Raw genomic sequence first — 18,980 nt, 5'->3', positions numbered from 1 at the left:
AATTACGAAGTCGTTATAATGGATACCAATATTTATCTGGGTTCAATGATAGTAAACAGAGGAGGGCGCGATGCTGAAATCGAGAAACGAAATGCTTTGGCTCGCTCTGCGATTGAAAAAAGTTTGTCAATGACTTATATAGTGTTACAAAGCTACAATAACAAAAATAGTCAAAACGATTTTTTTTCTATATTATGGTACGCCGCAGATACTTGGACCCTGAGAAAAATAGAACGAAGAAAGATCGACGCGTTCGAAATGTAGTGCTGGCGTAGAATGCTGCGGATACCATGGACACCCCATAAGACTAATGTGTCTATATTCCGAGAACTGCGTATTGAACAGAGTCTTTCTTACACTGTGCAAATCTCTGTTCTCAGGTACTTCGGCCACATTGCGAGACGAAGAGACAATATAGACAAATTAGGGGTACAAGGACGAGTCGAGGGAACTCGATATCGTGGAATAAGTCCTACCAGATGGACAGACTTCGTGACAGAAACAACTGGCGTCTCTCTTCAGGAAGTTGAAGATAGAAGCGGATGGAGGTGGACCGTAGCGAAGTGCTTTTCTCCCACCAACGTCAACGTGACCACAACTGCTCCGCCAAGAGCAAACGACTAAAAAGAAGAAGATCGAGTTTTTTATTATTATTATGCCGTGTGTCGTTCGCACTCTTTGCTGACGTTTTGTATCGCATTATGGCGTCCCTCGTCAGGGTTGGAAAAAATTTCGCTGAACAATATTTAGATATAATTACTAATTACCTCTTTGATCCAATGTTCGAAACAATCGAATCCTGCTCTACCGCAATTTCTTTTTTAAAGCACAAGTTGTTTACGACTTTTGAAAAATGCGACTTCAAAATTGAAATCTTTAAATGTGTATATGTATGTGTGTAATGCATGTATGTATCAATATGTGTAAACTAGTGAGTTTATATTTTATTTGTCTGTTCTTTCTATTAACTTGTAAATTATTATATAAGTATTAAAATGTAATTGCCATCAAGCTCCGAACGTGGTATGTACCCTTGTTAGCCGGGCAAAATTTCCAAAAAAATGTATATTTGATGAAACGAATAAATAAATCAAATAAAAAAAATAGTAATAATAAGAAATAAAATATTTTTTTTTGAAAAAATCAATAAAAAAGTTACACGTTATGACAATTTATAAGGGAACTGTTTTTTTTTATTTGTACGCGGTCTGACTTTTTATTTGTTTAATTATTAGAGTGTACACGGCACACGTGCCGTTTATAAACATAAATACATTTAACATAACAGTGTTCTATTACAAAATTATGAAATAATAATAGAATAACAATATAATACATACTCGTATTACACTGTTGTTTTATACATTATTCTATTTAATAACTTTGGCATTTTAATACTTGACATTCTTAGGTAAAAAAAAATATTTAAAAAATAAAATAATAAAAATAAAGATAACGCAGTATATTCGAAATAGCAAAATTCATAAATCATTGATTTGTTGGGATTGTTGCAATGCTTTCTTTATTTTCGTATTTTATGCCTGGATTATGGCACCAGAGCAGTGTTTTTTTTTTTACAAAATATAAATGTTTACCATCGGCGTGTCTATATTTTTTGTTTTTTTTTTGATAAATTGTATCTAACGGGAGCTATTACCATTTAAAACTCAAAAGAGCGTCTAGTTTTATCTGCCGTCTTCGGACGTACGGTACCTATACAAACGTGAATTTTGAAAAACGGAAAATGTACCGATACAGTAAATTTTTATTTTGATACTCTCTTTAAAATAAAACAAAATCAGTTCAGTTTTGGTGTGCGGAAAACGGTAAAACGATACCTCGATTTTAGTTAAGTATAATCAGTCTAACGTGCAATTGCCTTTTGCGCACAACATCGATAGATTTCCGGAAAAACTAAGTTCAAATTTTTATTCATCAAATTTCTCAAACCCGCGTATTCTTTTAAATTTTGAAGCACATTTCCTTTTTTTTACACTCAACCGACAGATGCGACGCCTACTTCCAAAACAAAAAAGGGTGGTCCGTTCGGGTACTTTCGGTCTCACTTCGGCTAAGTTCGTAAATCATTCATCAGCCGAGCGTGTTACCGCGAGGTTGTGTCGCTCGCCGTCTCGTTGTGCGCGTATTTCGATCGAGTGTTTACTAAAGTGCATTGTCCATTTTATCTTCGGATTAATTACAGGTATAAACGACCGAGTTTATTCATTCAAATATGTGTGCAACGCGGTTTTATTTTGATGTGATGGTTTGATTTGGTTGTATTTTGTTTGCGGTGAACGCCCGGCTGTCATCGCTCTACTAAAATCGATATGGAGTTGTATGTCGAAAGTGCTCTCGTATTTTTATGCCCTGCAAAATGTCAATCACATTAAACAATTTGATAAGAATATGGATGAATTGATCATGTTTCAATCTAGCGTTTTTGATTTACCCAGTTTACTTTCGTATTTTTTACATGTTTACAAAATACACATAAAAATATGAAGTTATTGGAAATATATGTTATGCATTTTAAATTCATTGATTTATGAATGCAATTTTTACGTAATTCTATATACCTACCTACTTATATTCTTTTAAAGTTGAAAATTTAATATGGTTGATATTTATTAGTTTTAATATCAAAACATTGCAACGGCGTGTTTCAAAGCATTGAATAATTAGTTTGATAATATATTTTTTATCCAAGTAATTATTAGCCAGCGAAATATTAATTCTATCCCATTATTGGACATCTGTATCAAACATGCTTTGCACAGCATGTGAAGCACGCCAAAAATAAAAATAACAAACTCTTGCAAATTTTAACCGTCGGCGTCGAATGGGTACACATTTGTTTTGATATAAAACCAGTTTAAGTTTGTCTAAAAATAATTATAGTGTAAGTGGATGTTTTAAAAAAACCTTACTTACTCGTTTTTATAAACCTGACTACAAAACACATTTTTACCAATCAATCATGTATGATTTAATAAATGTTGCTGTCATCTCTCTCGGAAATAAAATAAAAACCTCCAGTACATATGGGTCTAATTCATTTTCAGCGTCAACTTATTAATTCTTCTGTCAAAACGACGTAAAAAAAACACAACGTAAAAATATGTAAATACTTACCTACCTCTATATTTTAGGTAAATTTATTCGGAAATTGAATTGAAAAATATGTTCGCAAATTTAGTGGATGCTTCTGAATTCTAAACGATACAGCAAATCTTGGGTAAATTCAATGAAATACATTACTATACTTTGAACTATAAAAAAACTGTATCCAGGCGGATGAACACAGAATACAGTTCTGTGTATGAAATAGAACCAGACCCTGGACGATTGTTTTCGACACTGAATAAGGAAATCGAGTGGAGATAGGTCCGGTCCGCCGCGTTGTGAGGTGGTTGGCGCATTCGGTTACCATTTTTAGGTCCTGGCTTCGATTCTTGGCAGGGTGGACGTAAAATATTGATTAAGGTTGTTTAAACTGCAATATTTTATGTTCCTGAACTGGCCCCTCACGTAATATACGATCTAAATACACTGCATTTGGTTTACCAATGCTGTGCCCTATGCACCACTGGATGCGGAAAGGGGAATGGTGATGGTAATAATATTATTGACACTTATTACTAACGATAGTTAATAATATGTATGATAAAAACTAATGTACTGTAATTATTTGTATTTTGTATTTGTTGTTACGAATATTCATTATCTTTTGTTTAAATTAAAATGAGAATATCTATGAATGTAGAGGAAGCGAGAAATATATGCAAAGACAGAGTGAAATGGCTTTCTATCCTCTCTGCCTACCCGTACGGGGAAACGGCGTGATGGTTTGTTTTTGTTGTTTGTTCAAATTAATGATAAATAACAATTCCGAAACATGCAGCCATCGATATAATCGTAGTAACAATTTAGTTGTATAAATACGCTGTGAATTATGAGTCACGCCATTTTCATTTGGGGCAAAACTGTCGGGGTCTGAAATTAGGTGAAGTTTTCCTCCGAAGGGATGATCTACACTTACCCATTATCTAAATCGGAGGAAAACAATGTTCGAAAGCGGAGCGTATTATAATCGCGACGTTTATGTAAATGTGAAATGATTTGTACCTTTTTCGGTGTGAAGCTGTTTTCATTTCCACCATGTGCTTTTGTAAACCTTGAACCCGAAGGGCTCGCCCTCCCCAGCCCACGTGGGTCGCATTGCGCATGCGCGGGAGCGCTATAATAATTCCCCGTCACGTGTTGGCTTCCGAATGTTTATTCAGATATATAAGATTTTTCAGCACAATTACGTACATTTTACGAAGAATTTGTTTGATTCAGCACATTTCTCTTTGTAATGATAGTAAATAATATCATAACAAGTGCGATGCCTTTTAATAGTAGGATTTTATTATGATTTTTACTTACAACATACGTTTTCATCAGATGTATTAGTTATATTAGGGTTCACTTTTTTTATTTATTTGTTCATATAAAAATACATATTACAAAAAAATATATAACGTATCCCTAACTCTATGAGGCCAAGAGTCCTGTGTTGAGTTGGGATACAACATAATAGAAAGTGGAAGCAATGCTACAAATAAACATTATAGAATAAATATACATTTTAATAAACATATCGACAACACGCTTAATAGTACATATATATAAATCTATGCAATGTCTTGCAGCAGTCTCCTGCAATGGTCTCTCCCTTTAGACAAAATCCAAACTTGTACACTTTCGCTGAAAATGGCTTTCGTTTTAGAGAACTGAATATGTTCACCCGGGACACTGGACACTCTTGGGGCCACAAAAGAGATATTTCTCTGAGAGAAAGTCGTACGTGTTTTTAGTATTAAATAATTCAAATTATAGGAAAACCTCGTACGAGAATTCTGCTGGGATCTCGTCTTGCAACCGCATGACCAGAAATGTGTCAATGACTCTTTAAGAAAAGTCTAATATCCAGTACCTTCATAAATTGAAACAATGTCTCAGATGGGAAATTGGGAACAATGTCTCAAATGGGGGACATCGAAGTATCACTTTAAGAATTAAGTTTTGTACATTTATTAGGGGGTTCATGATAGACGCCGTGCAACCTCCCCAGCCCACTATACTATAGGTAGCTACTGACTGGAAAATAGCAAAATACACAGTTTAGAGAGTGCCAATGTCCAGAATGTTCCTAAATGAGTAGAATACGTGATACAGCTTTCTAAATAAAGCATACTTTCAAAACGTTAAGATACATATATACCTCGCTCATTGAATCCACTATATCTTACGGAGTGCGTGTCTAAGGTCTCACCTTCCAGTCTCATCTGGGTAAAATTTATTATATTTAGGTGAGACTGTTGAGGGGGATTGTACCGGATAGCATAATACGTGAGGCGAAACATATGGGCGAAGGTGTATATATATATATATATATTTTTTTTTTTTTTTTTTTTTTTTTTTTTTTTTTTTTTTTTTTTTTAATTCTGTAATGTCCTGCCGGTAAAACAACTTTGTGACTACAAATTGATTGTTGATCACTTTGTTAATCCGAAATATAAAAAAAGAGTTTCCCACACTCACAACACTAGATTAAAAACTAAGGGCTCCCTGCTTAAGACTTAGTGGGTAACAAATTCTTGTATGTATTTTTTTATTATAAAATAAACGCTGCTCTGCAGCACTGACACTGAAATATTAAATACTTTAGCTAAATATTACTACATATAGTAATATCTTTCTCCCGTTTTAAAATTTTTCTTGTTATATTATTTGAAAACCTTCGTACCTGTACAGGTACCTACCGTATCGTTAGTGACTTATTAGGTAGATATTATTATTTGTTAGAATTCTCTTTTAGTTTTTTTTTGTTGAAAATTTCATTTATAAAGGACTAACCCGCTAAACTTACATTGTAGAGGCTTGTCAGCATGTGGGAAAGAGAGGATATGGAAGGAATTTATAAAAAAAATACACCTCAACACCCAGACCAAATGAGAAAAAATCGTTCTTGAATTTTTCCTCGCAACTGGCGGGAATCGAACCCGCGACGCCAGTTTCACAGTTGGCTATCTAACCGACAGCGCGGCGCCAGTTCATTTGGAGTATTCCTCAATGTGTCATATCATTTTTTCTCATTAAGAGAGTCATGGGAATGCTCAGAATTATTTGCTCATTAGATTAGTTTTTTGTTCATAGGCATCTAATTTTAACAGGCACAAGCGTTCCTGCGTATACCATCAACCATTATTGAACTTTTTTGGAGTTTCATTAAAATATTTTTTTATAATAATAATTATTGAACTGTAGCCTTAGGCCACAGTTCGTTGACTAGTTAGTAACTTCTTACAGTGATCTTATTATTCATTTAAAATTAATAACGCTGGCGATTTCAATAATGGCTAAAAATGGCGGGTGTTTATTACAACGAAGAAATTGGGAAAACGTCTAAATGTTGAATCATCGGACTGTGTTTGATAAATATTGAGTATCTATACGTATAATCATGAAATAGGAAGGGAAGTCTTCGGGTTTGAGTTATGAGAAGGCACGTATATTGTCGAGGGGTTAATGCAGGAGGGGTGTCAACCTGCAGTATTTTTGTTTCCCTGTAAATACCTACAGTAAACTAGGGTAAAACTTTTGACACGCTCAAGTGGCCTTTCAGTTAAAGTAATGAAAAAGTTAATGCGTGGATTATAAAATTAACTCATTACATGTTTTAAAATTGCGCATATACATATTGTCTACCGTTATTTTATATACCTATAACAAACTAATTATAGGTTCAATTTTAAAAAATGATGTCTAAATGTTTATAGACAAACCTGCTAATCCCAGTTTTGTAATTACCAAAATACCCCATCTTGTCGTTTCAGCTTGATACATTTTCTTCCATATATAACATATATATATTTAGTTATACATGCCCTTCAGCACGTGGATTCTGGAAATATCATATTTTGCTCCATATTATATAATGTACATGTACACTTACACATATGCTTGTTATAACTATTCTTTCGTCACAGCTTTACATTAAGATGAATTAATTTTAGAAATCTTTTCAACATCTTCCTACTTGATTACCTACGCCTCACTTAGGTTTACGTTATTTTCTAAAGCCGTACATGGATATTCCCATATATAGTTAAGGTACATACATGTATATTTATATATCGAAGTGACGAAACTGTTTACTACTTAACCGAAATGAAATAAATGTCTCCATGTTTTACGGTTAGATTCTTACCAAAAGATAATTATTAAATTTGGCTAAATGATTTGACTAAAAGTAGTTTTACGGACTCTTGAATAAGATACCCACACGCTTCGAATTTACCCTCGAGCAGAATTTGATTGAATGAATTGAATACTCTTTTTTTTTGACAATAATTTCTACGTACCAGCATAAGAGTATTAAACACAGCAGATATCATGTCTTCCGAAAGGCCAGTTGCACACAATAAGTTTAAAGTTAAATAATAACTTTCAGTCAATAATCAAATAACCATACAAAATATAGCCCATTATACGTAGTTTCATTGTAATAGTTATCCTATACCTAATAAACTCACGCTTCACGCTCCTCTCTTCCTCCACTCCCCTGTTTTTCAGTTATTTCTCCCACAATATCAAATATTTTCATAAGTTATAATCAGTGCACGTTAGTGTTAGCTTCTAAAAGCATATGGTGAGGGCGTACAGTGGGATTTGCGTGTTAGTTTAATTGGTATCGTGACGAAGAGAGGATTACGTCTCGAAACCAGTAAACATAGAAAAGTCGTTAAGTGGTTATATGCAACTATTTACTAAGATTGCATAAATAATAATTATTCTGTTTTTGTCAAAATAGACGAAATAGGTTGTATGAAAAAAGAATGATAAAACAACCTGTTTTGACCATTTTGAGGAAAAACACATTTAGCTCTCAACATTTTCTGCCTCAATTTTTTTATGCAATCGCTCCAACTAGTCTAACCGTTTAAATGCCAGACAAATTTAACAGATTTTAAAATGATTTAGGGAAATAAAAATACTGTCAAAAGGGATCAATTTTATTAGAGGATATCATACGAAATCAAAAGTGGAATGGTCTCTCTTTATTTAAGGCAGTGTGTTAAATTGGTGGTAAAAAATAAATCCCGGCATTATTATGGACCAACACTTAACGTGGCAAGAACAGATTACTGAGATTGGGAAAAAGTTTTATCGTACCCTCCCATTCACTGAAAAGACTGAAATTAATTTTCTTCCAGGCACAACAAAAAAAAATCTCTCGCAATCTATTCTATTGTCTTCTCTGTGTTATGCTAATATTTGCTAGCTTGACGCCCATACGGAACTCATAGATCGTCTGGAGCGTTTGCAGAATTAAAGAAAAATGTTAAAAGTTCTTTTAAAAAACACGCACTATCCTGGATTCAAACTAAAGATATGAACTCTTTTTTTCTATGGTATATTTTGTAGCCCTTTAATAATAAGGAATATTTTTATGTTTTTTTATATTTTTCATTTCCTTTTTTAATTACTATAAAAAAATACCATATAATCTTTTACAGAATATTTTATTTTCTCTTTCTTATGTTACACAAAAATATTATAACCGCCTATTTATTATAGGAGCAAAAATTCATTAACATTTTCTTGTATACCCACGAACAGGCCATGCCTTTGTGGGATTTTCTTGTTTACTATTTTTTATTAATATGTATTTCATTGCTATGTTATTATCCTTTATTTTTGAATACTCTGTCTTACCTCTTATTTATATTTAAAAAAAAAACAAAAAAAATAAATTAAAAACAAATAAAAAAGCATCCGCTTTATTTTTCATCTCAAAAAGTATGACCACGTATCACCCCTTCATCATCACGATTATAATTTTTCAGCTATTCCTTTTCTGTTCAAGGTGCTAGACTTTGGAATTAGCTACATCTTCATATAAAAAATGCACCTTCTCTAGCCAACTTCAAAAAACGTCTGAAACATTACTATATATCGTTCGAACCCCGACCTCCCTTAATTTGATTGCTTTTTCAAATATATATTTTGATTCATTTTCATTCCTTGGTTCCTCTTTCTCTCTGCTTCCAAACTCTTCACCCGATTCCACTTTCCTCATCCTTTAATATGTATAACATAATGTACTTTTATTTAAGTTGATATGTGCAAGCCTTATCTCTCCATTAAAAAACTGCTGCTTTTAAAAAAATAATTGGTTTTTTTCATGCATATCTCTTGATATTAGTAAAAATAGTTTATTTGTATAATTTTTGACCAACTCTTCTTTGGACCAGTCTGTTTTTGGTCGGCTGGAAGATATTGCTTTTATTGATTTATTAAATATATTCTATATGTTTACTTGCAAATGTTCATATTACACTGTATGGTACAGTGTAATATGAACAGCAACAACGCGGAGCACGAGATATATCGCTTGTAGCGCAAAATACTAGTAGGTTGGCAATCAATATCTTTATTCCAGTTTTGGATTTTTTTCCTTCCTGTAGCAAAAGTAATCAAGATACACTGCGATTAGTGTACCAATGCAGTGCCCAATGCACCGTTAGATACGGAAAGGGAATGCTGATTATGAACCATGTGGCTGGGTACACCGTAAACCGTTTTCATATATACAAAGAGAATCGTTCTTCTAGTCAAAATATTGTAAAATTATTTATTTATCTATTTTATACTTTTACATTGTTTGTATTCTTTTTTTATACAGAATAATGTTCCTTCACTGGGATGTCCCGTGCCAAGGGAAACATTTTACAAAATGTGAAACATACCTAAGATTAGCTATTTAACAAAGTTAACATAATAATAACAATAAAAAAAAACGTAATTAATCCAATTAACCTAATTATAATTAACATAATGAACAATAAAAAACAAAAACATTCATAAAAAACATAACCAATTTTAAAAAATCATAAACAGTGCATACATTTTACATATTTGGCTTGATCCACTCGTCGATCCGTGCGCAACCCACCTCCACTATCCATTTCTTAATAGCAATTTTACATTGTGAGAACTTACTAATTGTCCTTATGAATAATGGTAGTAAATTGTACACTTCAACCGAGTAGTAGGTCAATCTTCTTTGACCGAAGGTTGTATTTATTTTTTTATTTTTTTGCAGCATCAGGGTGGAGTATCTAGTAACTCTTGTATTTGTAACGGAAGGTAGAGAATAATGTTTACGTGCGTATAGTAACAAAGTTATTATCAAATGTCCATCATCCAAATGCTAATCGTCTGCTTTTGTATAATTTTAATTTTGTTTATCATGTTTCAGTGATTTGGTGGATTGGTCTGTGAGACCAGGCCGCTAGTGGGGCCCTGCGCCTCGTGCCAGAGCAAGCCGTTGGTACAAAGAGCATTACCAATACCGTTCTGTGAAGTGCCAAGTGTTGTGCAGTGATCTCCCTCGAGTGTCGTGTGGTGGTAGCAATGTGGAACTGGAAGATGTGTGGGAGGAATGTGATGTGGCTGACTGCCTTCATAGTCGCAGCTATGATGGCCAATGGTAAGACCAATTTATTCGCATTGCCAATCCGTTAGTTAAATAAATACCTATATAATTAAAACACCTGTCATTTGAAGAGGTAAAAAAATATTTCCCGAAGCCATACTCGACGAGAAAAATATACGGAAAAAAACGTTTGAATTCGTTCTCGTTTCGAACGCACGATTTAGAGCAGGCGTCATTTTTGGTCTGAGTAGTCACGAGAGTCACAGTGTTCGTTCGTATGTATCGGAAACGAGAGTGAAATACGATTTTGATTGCGTTAGAGTGAGATAGATATATGGGATATTAATAATAAAACAATGGATACGAACCAACTTACGAAACGAAGGCATGCCTTGCTAAGGGGTGTATAGGGGGGGAAGGGGGGTAGTTTACTTAAATAATAGGGAAATATCACTTTTTTTACAATTTTAAATGACTTAGAGTGTATGAAATACTGTTAAGTTAAAAAAATATATATTCGTATTAGTAGCATAAAAAATATTATAAAATTCATAATTTTAAATTCCTGCCAAAACGGTCCATCGCATTGGTCACGCCTAAAATACGTCACGATTCGATTAGATTTTGAACTTTGTTTTTGACCGTTTAAATTTAAGTAGAACATCGTCACGAAGCTTGACGTCACAATTGTCAAGGTCAATCATGTCAGGTTTGGTAGCCACAATTTTTAACAATTTTCTTTTAAAAGTAATGTATGAAAACATTTCTCCATATTGATTTTGAAAATATAACTAATTTATCTAAATACAATTCACATATTTTTATTGGTACGTAATTTTTCCCTATTGTTAGATTTTTGTATAAAAAATGTCAGATAAAACTACCCATTTTGCACATTTTGATGAAAGTGCAACAATAATGTATTTAACTTTTAGCTTTTTTGATGTAATCGGCCATTAGTTGGCTAATCAGAATGATGACATTAATCAGACGAGCCGAACTTTGCGGCATAAATGATGACATCATACTTGATGTGTGTTCGCACGAAAGCTTATGTGTTATGGAGGTGCCTTCAAAATAACATAATTAAATAAAATACTTTTATAAAAATAAAATAAATAAAACAACTTTGTTTTTAACCACTAATTTATTATTATTATTTTTTTCCACCAAACGGTTTCAAAGCAAACAAGCTTCTTCGTCAAGGTTTACGTAACTAAAAAATAAGTGGTTAAAAACAAAGTTGTTTTATTAATTTTATTATAATGAAAGAAAGTTAGTTCTTAAAATATAAACTTTAAAATAATTTTAACTAAGGAATAAAGTAAGAGTATTTACCTTAATTTTTTTAATAAAAAATAAAAAAAACTTTAGTATAAGATAATGAAACATTGACAACATAGTGTTATTTTTTCTGATTTTCGCATACAATTTAATTTCCATAACATAAGAGCCATTTATCTCGTTTTATAATCTTAATGTGTAGAATTAACCGTACCTGTTTTGGTAGATACCTGCATGTTTTGCTTATTACATGTATCTACTTCTTTATTGTTAAATTTTCATGAGTCAGTAATTTTCTTCAGCTCAACTGATGAGTTATGTATTACTAATGTGCCACAGTAATCCCACGTTTGCGTGACTAAAACTTCTGAGTTAGGTCCATTTGAATACCCACAAACGAGAACGCTCGCGTAGAACTCAACTGAAAACGAACAACTTACGAAAATAAAAATTACCAGACAGCCATAATACAAGTCACAGCAGTTGTTTTAACGACTTAGTGATTAATGTGAGGGCATCGGTATAAACGTATAAACACAGCTTCACAGCGAGCTGCCAGATTCAATTCTTGCATGAAAAGGCGGGCTATGCTGATGTCGTCGTGCAATCTTCGTCCTCGACTGCAATTCTCTAATAATCAAATGAGATTTTATCGACGCCTGAATGTTTTCCCGCCAACACTGTTCACTACCGCAGTGACGTCACGGGAGGGCGTCCTACCACGCTGGAGTCACTGACATACCTCCAGACGTGGGTCTGCGTATTCTGTCTCCGTGTGCGAGAGGAATGTGAAGGAGAGAGCTATAATAAAGTCAGTTGCGGCAGCGATCGATAGAATCCGCCTGCAGGAAGCAGGAGACAGCCGCTGCTATTTTGAAATGGAACCAATTTAATATTGAATCGTGGGTGCGCTGAATTCATTCAGATACTACTCCTATAATCCGTGCTATATCGACAATAGCTAAATTGGCTAATTTAAAGGACAATGAACAAATGTCTTAACAATATCATAAGGATCTTACGAAATATACTCCCACCCTATGGTCTATTTTTCCTAACCGTATTATCTCTGAAAAGTACGTGGTTAATTTTAGGAGGAGACCTAACAAAGTCTTATAAAATCTGGCTGTATAAAATTTCATTTGAATTCAAATTTCAAGTGGCTCTATACAAATAAAAACGTGTAACACGTCGAGTGGACATATTTATCACACTGCTGGCATTGCAATGAAGTATTAATTATCTGTTTTTTAAACACTTGAAATATCTGCATTTCGATGTTAAAACTACAAATAATTAAGGACTGCTGACCCTTCTGTTTACCGAGATCATTTGATCATTAGATCATTAGACGTCACCAATGGGATCAACTTATATTAAAGTTGAACACACTTTCACTATTATCTAATTAAGTTTACTGTGGAATGGTACCCTTATGAAACGATATAATATACGAGTTGTTAAGTAGTGAGTAGCTATTATAGAACTCCTACTCTATTATGGTCAATCAATATACAAAATGTTCATTTAACCTCTGAACGACATGTCGTTAACAGCTTGAACTTGTTACATCTTTGTATTTGAAATGATGACATGACGTTTTTAGTGTTACAATTACAAAATTAGATTAGATTTACATAGAAAGTTGTACTTTTTAGCTGCTGTAAATTTAAATTTTATCAATTTTCTTGGTAATAATTGGCAAAGTACGACGTAGATACTGTCAGAAAATTTTCCTGAATGGCGAAACTGAAAACCTTTAATAGCGAGGTTCATGTAAATGTGCACCCCTTTCATTTGAAATATAATTTTCTTGATGATTTTCATAATATTAAGTCTTCAATTACTTTAACAGTTTATATTTTAATCAATCAAAGTTACATCTTTAATTTATAAAATGTATGTTTTTCTAACTGCGTTGTTGGAGGCTTACAGGATTAGCCGTTAAAACATATTTTACATGATATTTATTTACATAACTTTTAATATCATGTTAAAACGTATGATACTTATTTGATATGTTTTTGCTTGTCGTACTGCCATTAATTATTCATGATTGGTGTACTAATTAATACACCCGCATTTCCTTTACGCCCCAAAAACATAAACCGCCTTCTTACAAAAATGATGCACTCTCGCTTTATATAGGAATCGACACAAAGTGAGTTTACCTCCCGTTCCCCCTTTGCGCTATATTTAGCAACCTCTCCCTTTCTTCATTCTTTTCCCAAGAGGACTCGAAGAGTGAGCTTCAATGGATTCTCTGCACGTTCTAGTTAATTCTTCGTGAGAAATTGAACGACTCACATATTTCGGGTATGCATTTTGTTAACCGCACGATGAGCTGTAGATTAGATTTTTGATAGCTTCATTGATAGAGTTATGATAGCAGTTTATTTTCTCTTATGTATAGTGAAACTGCTAAAGGCATTGCTATTGATTGTTGGGCTTTTTGCCAAAATTGCTCCATACGAGCTGGTATACTTATGTACAATATAAACGAACCCAGACACGAGATAGATGTAAACTAAAAAGCGCAAGTTTCTTCACTTCTATAATTGAGTCGTTTTACCGCATCGTGCCGGTATCATATAGTTGAATCGTTGGGATTTTTCATGGTTATGAGTTTCTTATACTAGCATATTTATTATTATACCTACAGTCGTACAACTGTATGGTATAAAAATATAAACACGCAACCGTGCTACTAAAAACAAATCCAATGTTTATAATGGTTTTATAAGCATATGGTGTGACATAATATTTCATAGTGATTAATCAATTCATGGTTATTATTATCTAGGTACTTATATTGCTGTTGGTGTGCATAGAAAATGATTGCAAACGATTATTAGATTTATATAAGTTATGATATTGAAAATATATCCAAAACTGTTTATCATTAGGTTGGACCATGTTATTTTACGTTACCTACATTTTGCATACGATGGTATAATGTTCTCAAAAGCAAAATAAACCCATCGCCCGCCCACATATGCATTCTGATAAGTAATACCTTTACATTAAATAAAAATAATAATTAGGTTCATAATATTTCACTCTTATTAGCCTTATTACAGATTAGAGAATTGACTTGTTATCAGCTGACACTTGAATCGATTCGTCGCATCGGAAAATGATACTGTTTTATTTGTGATAAAATAATTATACTGCTGTAAATACGTTTGCCTTTGGGAAGGCAGCCCGTAATTTATGATTGATAGCATAAAAATAGTTTTAATTGTGTTATATTATAATACAAACTTTTGATATGAGATCAGTTCCTGAATGTTCAAGAGGATATTACACTCTTATTGTAAATGGCGCCGGATGTAGGCGATGCGCTTCTAGTCACCAGCACCACGCATATTAAATTCCGGCTTGCCTTTATGAATATTTTCTTGGCGTGCGGGAGCCTGGTGCGTATTAACGGTGTAATATTATTATGCTAGTCGTATTCCTTCAATCATTTTGTAAACTTTTCCACTGATTAAAATGAAACTAGCAATTTTGCCACGCTTTTCTAAATATTGATAATTTTATACCAGGAAGAAGGAGGAAGTTCAGTGGTTTTTTTATTTGTTAATAGACTATTAAACTAAGTCAAATTTTATTTATTTTTATTTTTATATATCGTATTATCAGCGCTACGATTTTTTAAAGTTTTGTATTTCTGAAATAAATCTGCGTGTAACGTCAGAGGTTCATTTCCGCTTATTTTCATTCAGTTCTTCCCATTGGTCCAGAAGCGACAAGCAGACCGGAAATCTTCCATAGCTCTCAGATCATAGGTTGATTCACATGAACCAGTGACGCCATTAAAAGTAGTGCGTTTTTATTAAAATATTTTTTATTCTTTTTTCCGTACATTTTCAAGAAACTTTGCCGTACAATTTAATGCTCTATTTTTTACCCCGCGCAAGAAGTAATTTTTTGTAATCAATTTCCCGTAGGACTGAAGTTCCTCATTAAACCAGTTAAATGTCATCGAGCTCGGGAGATCGCGAAAGCGATGATGCTGGTCACTAAGTATTATAAATGAGTGCATCACTCGTCTTTTGTTTCTATAATTCATTATAATGAACTTCCCCAAGAACTTTCACGAACAAATTTAAATGTTTAAATTAAAATGTTATTGCACATATTCATATATTCAGTAAAAGGAGTCGTTCGCAAATTACTGTTTACAAATTCGCTGATGAAACAAAGTACCAAGAAAGTTGGTGCAGTGTCTAATATACATAGAGGATGTTTAAACCCTTGCCTTGTTTTGTAATTAACTAGTTAAATACACACTCATGGGGCTAATTCGGAATCCTGTTAGTACTAGCACAAGCTTGTGCTCAGTGTTCACTTTACGCTAACTTCACAATACTTTCAACACTCAACTTTATGAAATTAAATATTCTAAATGATTTACGTTCTTGACGGTCGATTTAAGTTTTTTATTGAGGCATTTCAGATTGGTTATAAAAAAACAAGTCACTCCAGCTTACTCTGCAGCAATTATTCAAAGACTTCGATCGGACTTTGAATCGCCTGCACAAGCTGCGCTATTCAGCGCGAATCAAATATGTGATGTCATTAATTCACCTATTTTAAGTAAACTCACATTCAAGAACATCGATGTTTATTCTTCATTACTCAGAAATAGAATCTGGAAATTCAGCAAATCCCACCCGCACGAACTCGATTGCATAATTAAAATTGGTGCAGACATGAATTAGTCGAGTAATTAAGCCTATTGAAGAAATATTATGTAAAAAACACATTGTAATTCATATGTTGTAAGAATTGCGCAAGCCCACACCCCATCAAAATAATATGATGAGTTTGACATATTTATTTTCATGAAGCGGTTGGTTTTTGATTGCACGCTGACGTGTAGCGCTTATGGTAATGACCCCATGATTCAAATAATAGTTGTAATGTTGCTCGTTTGTACGGCTGAATGTTGGGATACAAATTTTGACGCGAACAGGCGTGACATCGTTTAGCGTTTCTCACCGAAAAGGGATTTATCAGCACCAAGGAAGAGACTAGTTGTGAGTCATTAGTCCACGCTGCTAATGGATGTTCCGTGCTAAACAATCATTACTACTTCCTGACACTTGACGAGAAGTAAAATTAGCTGGCAGTAGTTTGGTCCGTGACTATCGGACCGCGCCACCTGCTACCTGCTCCCGGCTGCGGCTCTCGGCTGGCTGCAAACTTCAATAATTGGTATTCTATTCATTATTCTATCCTCACCGTCCTTCGTGCGTTTTATCACAATAGATTACGACAAGCATTCATTGTTTAAGAAAAAAGTTTGATTATCTATTTAATCCTCATGGTATTATAATGATGTAACAGGGCCACTTCAAATATCAAAATTCGTTTTTTTTTTTGCTATTGTATTTCTGAAAAACTTAATCTAGATGTAAGCACTACTTTTTATGCTTATTAATTTACGATCATGTAATTTCTGCTGTTTTTTCTAATAAAATATTTACTTAAAAAAAAAATAAATTGCATTCTTATTTTGCAGCCATTTTTAACAAATTGTAAATAACTCATTATCATCATTATGGTATTCGGCCGAATACTGCGTACTATACGGCCGAATACAGGATACCAAATCATGAAAAAAGGACGCAAATATTACTAAAAAATTTATCTATTTTGATCACAAATTTAATCTATCAGTGGTAAGTTGTGATGAATGAAAACATTTTTTTCAGCATTTGTTTTTAGCAAACGATTGCGCTTTTCCTCATAAATACGAGTAATACCTCGCGAGATCTTGTTACACAGCAAACACACTCACACACGCCAGATTATTACCTTCACAACAGATCTCATAATATTCCCAAATACGCAATATTTTATTAAATGGTGCCATGATGTACAATGAACAAATAATGAATAATTATAAGGACTATTAGTAACACAATAATATAATAATCACATTTGGCTGGTTTATACAGCGTCATTTTTGTGAAAAAACACCTCAAGGGCGCTTTACAATTTAAGTGACATATTATATTGCCTGATTAAAAATTGAGGGTATGATAATCTAAAGAAGAGAGATTTTAGTTGGGATCTGAACTGACTGGGACTGCCGATGATTCGTAAGTTTGAAGGCAATCGGTTCCAGGCAGAGGGGCTGTCATCGGCAAAAGCACGATCTCCAAATCTAGTGTTTGGGGAGCGCCGGATTTCGGCAAGTTTTCCTCTTCCTGAATCAAATGCTGACCTGATGTAATAATGAACAAATAACACGTGTCGCGACATGATCTACAAATTAAACAGATACATACTAACATTCAGCCGCCGAATATTCGGTGCTTCGTGGCGAGAGCTTGGCCGGATATTCGGTTTTCGGCCTAATCACTATTCGTGGCATCTCTAGTTAGAACCTCGAAACCTCTGGTACGTAAGTACGTAAGTCCGCGACACCGCCACGGGACTACTTAATATTTATAGATTAAAGTTTTACATTAATAATAACTACATAAAACATTCCTTCGCAATTTACAATATATAATGGGTTAAAAAAAACTTTATGCAATATTTTAATTTCGGGTTTTTCTGTCTTCTTCTGGACCTAATGATTCTTACGGTATTAGTTTTTAAATTTTTAAATGGGTATTTAATATTAATTATTGGATCGGCATAAACTTTGTGGAATAACATGATTAAATATATAATTAATAAAACACTTTGTTTTTAGACCACTTTAGTTTATTTCAAAGCACTACTAGTTTCGGAAAGCCTAGATCCTTGCATCTACAGGTGTTATTCTAAACTAAGGGCGCGTCCATGGTTCGGGCCTAACGCGGTGGCGACAGCGGGTCGTTAATTTCAAACATACGAAAACGTATGAAAAACGCCACACATGGCCATAGTACGAGGCCTGTGGCGGGCGCGACAAATTAATTTTCGAGGCCTAAGCCTGTGGATGGAAGGACCTGTGTCTTCCGAATTTAGTAGTTCTTTGAAATAAATTCAAGTGGTCTAAAAACAAAGTGTTTTGTTATTTATATATTTAGTTTGCGTATTTCATATTAATGTAACCGGCATTCGAACGCGGTACTTGGTGGATAATCTAAAAAATGTATAAGCATATATTTTTATTGTAAAAACCATTGGATCTAACGGAAGCACACGTGTTTATATACCTTCACGTGTATCACTGCATCCATTGTTAAAAAAGTAATGGTTA

General features: G+C 33.6%; 1 protein-coding gene across 1 annotated transcript in view; it reads left to right on the top strand.

The window, feature by feature from the left end:
• Positions 1–2,067: 2,067 nt before the first annotated feature.
• Dscam1 (Down syndrome cell adhesion molecule 1) overlaps positions 2,068–18,980 on the top strand; it is a 119,935-nt gene continuing 103,022 nt past the window's right edge. The window contains exons 1-2 of the mRNA XM_088229311.1: positions 2,068–2,203; positions 10,313–10,543. Of these exons, the coding sequence (XP_088085437.1) occupies positions 10,468–10,543 (76 nt within the window). The 5' untranslated portion in view covers positions 2,068–2,203; positions 10,313–10,467. The remainder of the gene's footprint in view (positions 2,204–10,312; positions 10,544–18,980) is intronic.

Source organism: Micrasema longulum, unplaced genomic scaffold (assembly GCF_059751315.1).
Source record: "Micrasema longulum isolate JH-2025_06_02 unplaced genomic scaffold, ASM5975131v1 h1tg000662l, whole genome shotgun sequence".
Lineage (NCBI taxonomy): Eukaryota > Metazoa > Arthropoda > Insecta > Trichoptera > Brachycentridae > Micrasema > Micrasema longulum.
Note: the sequence above shows the minus strand (reverse complement) of the source record. Positions and strands in the feature narration are given on the sequence as shown.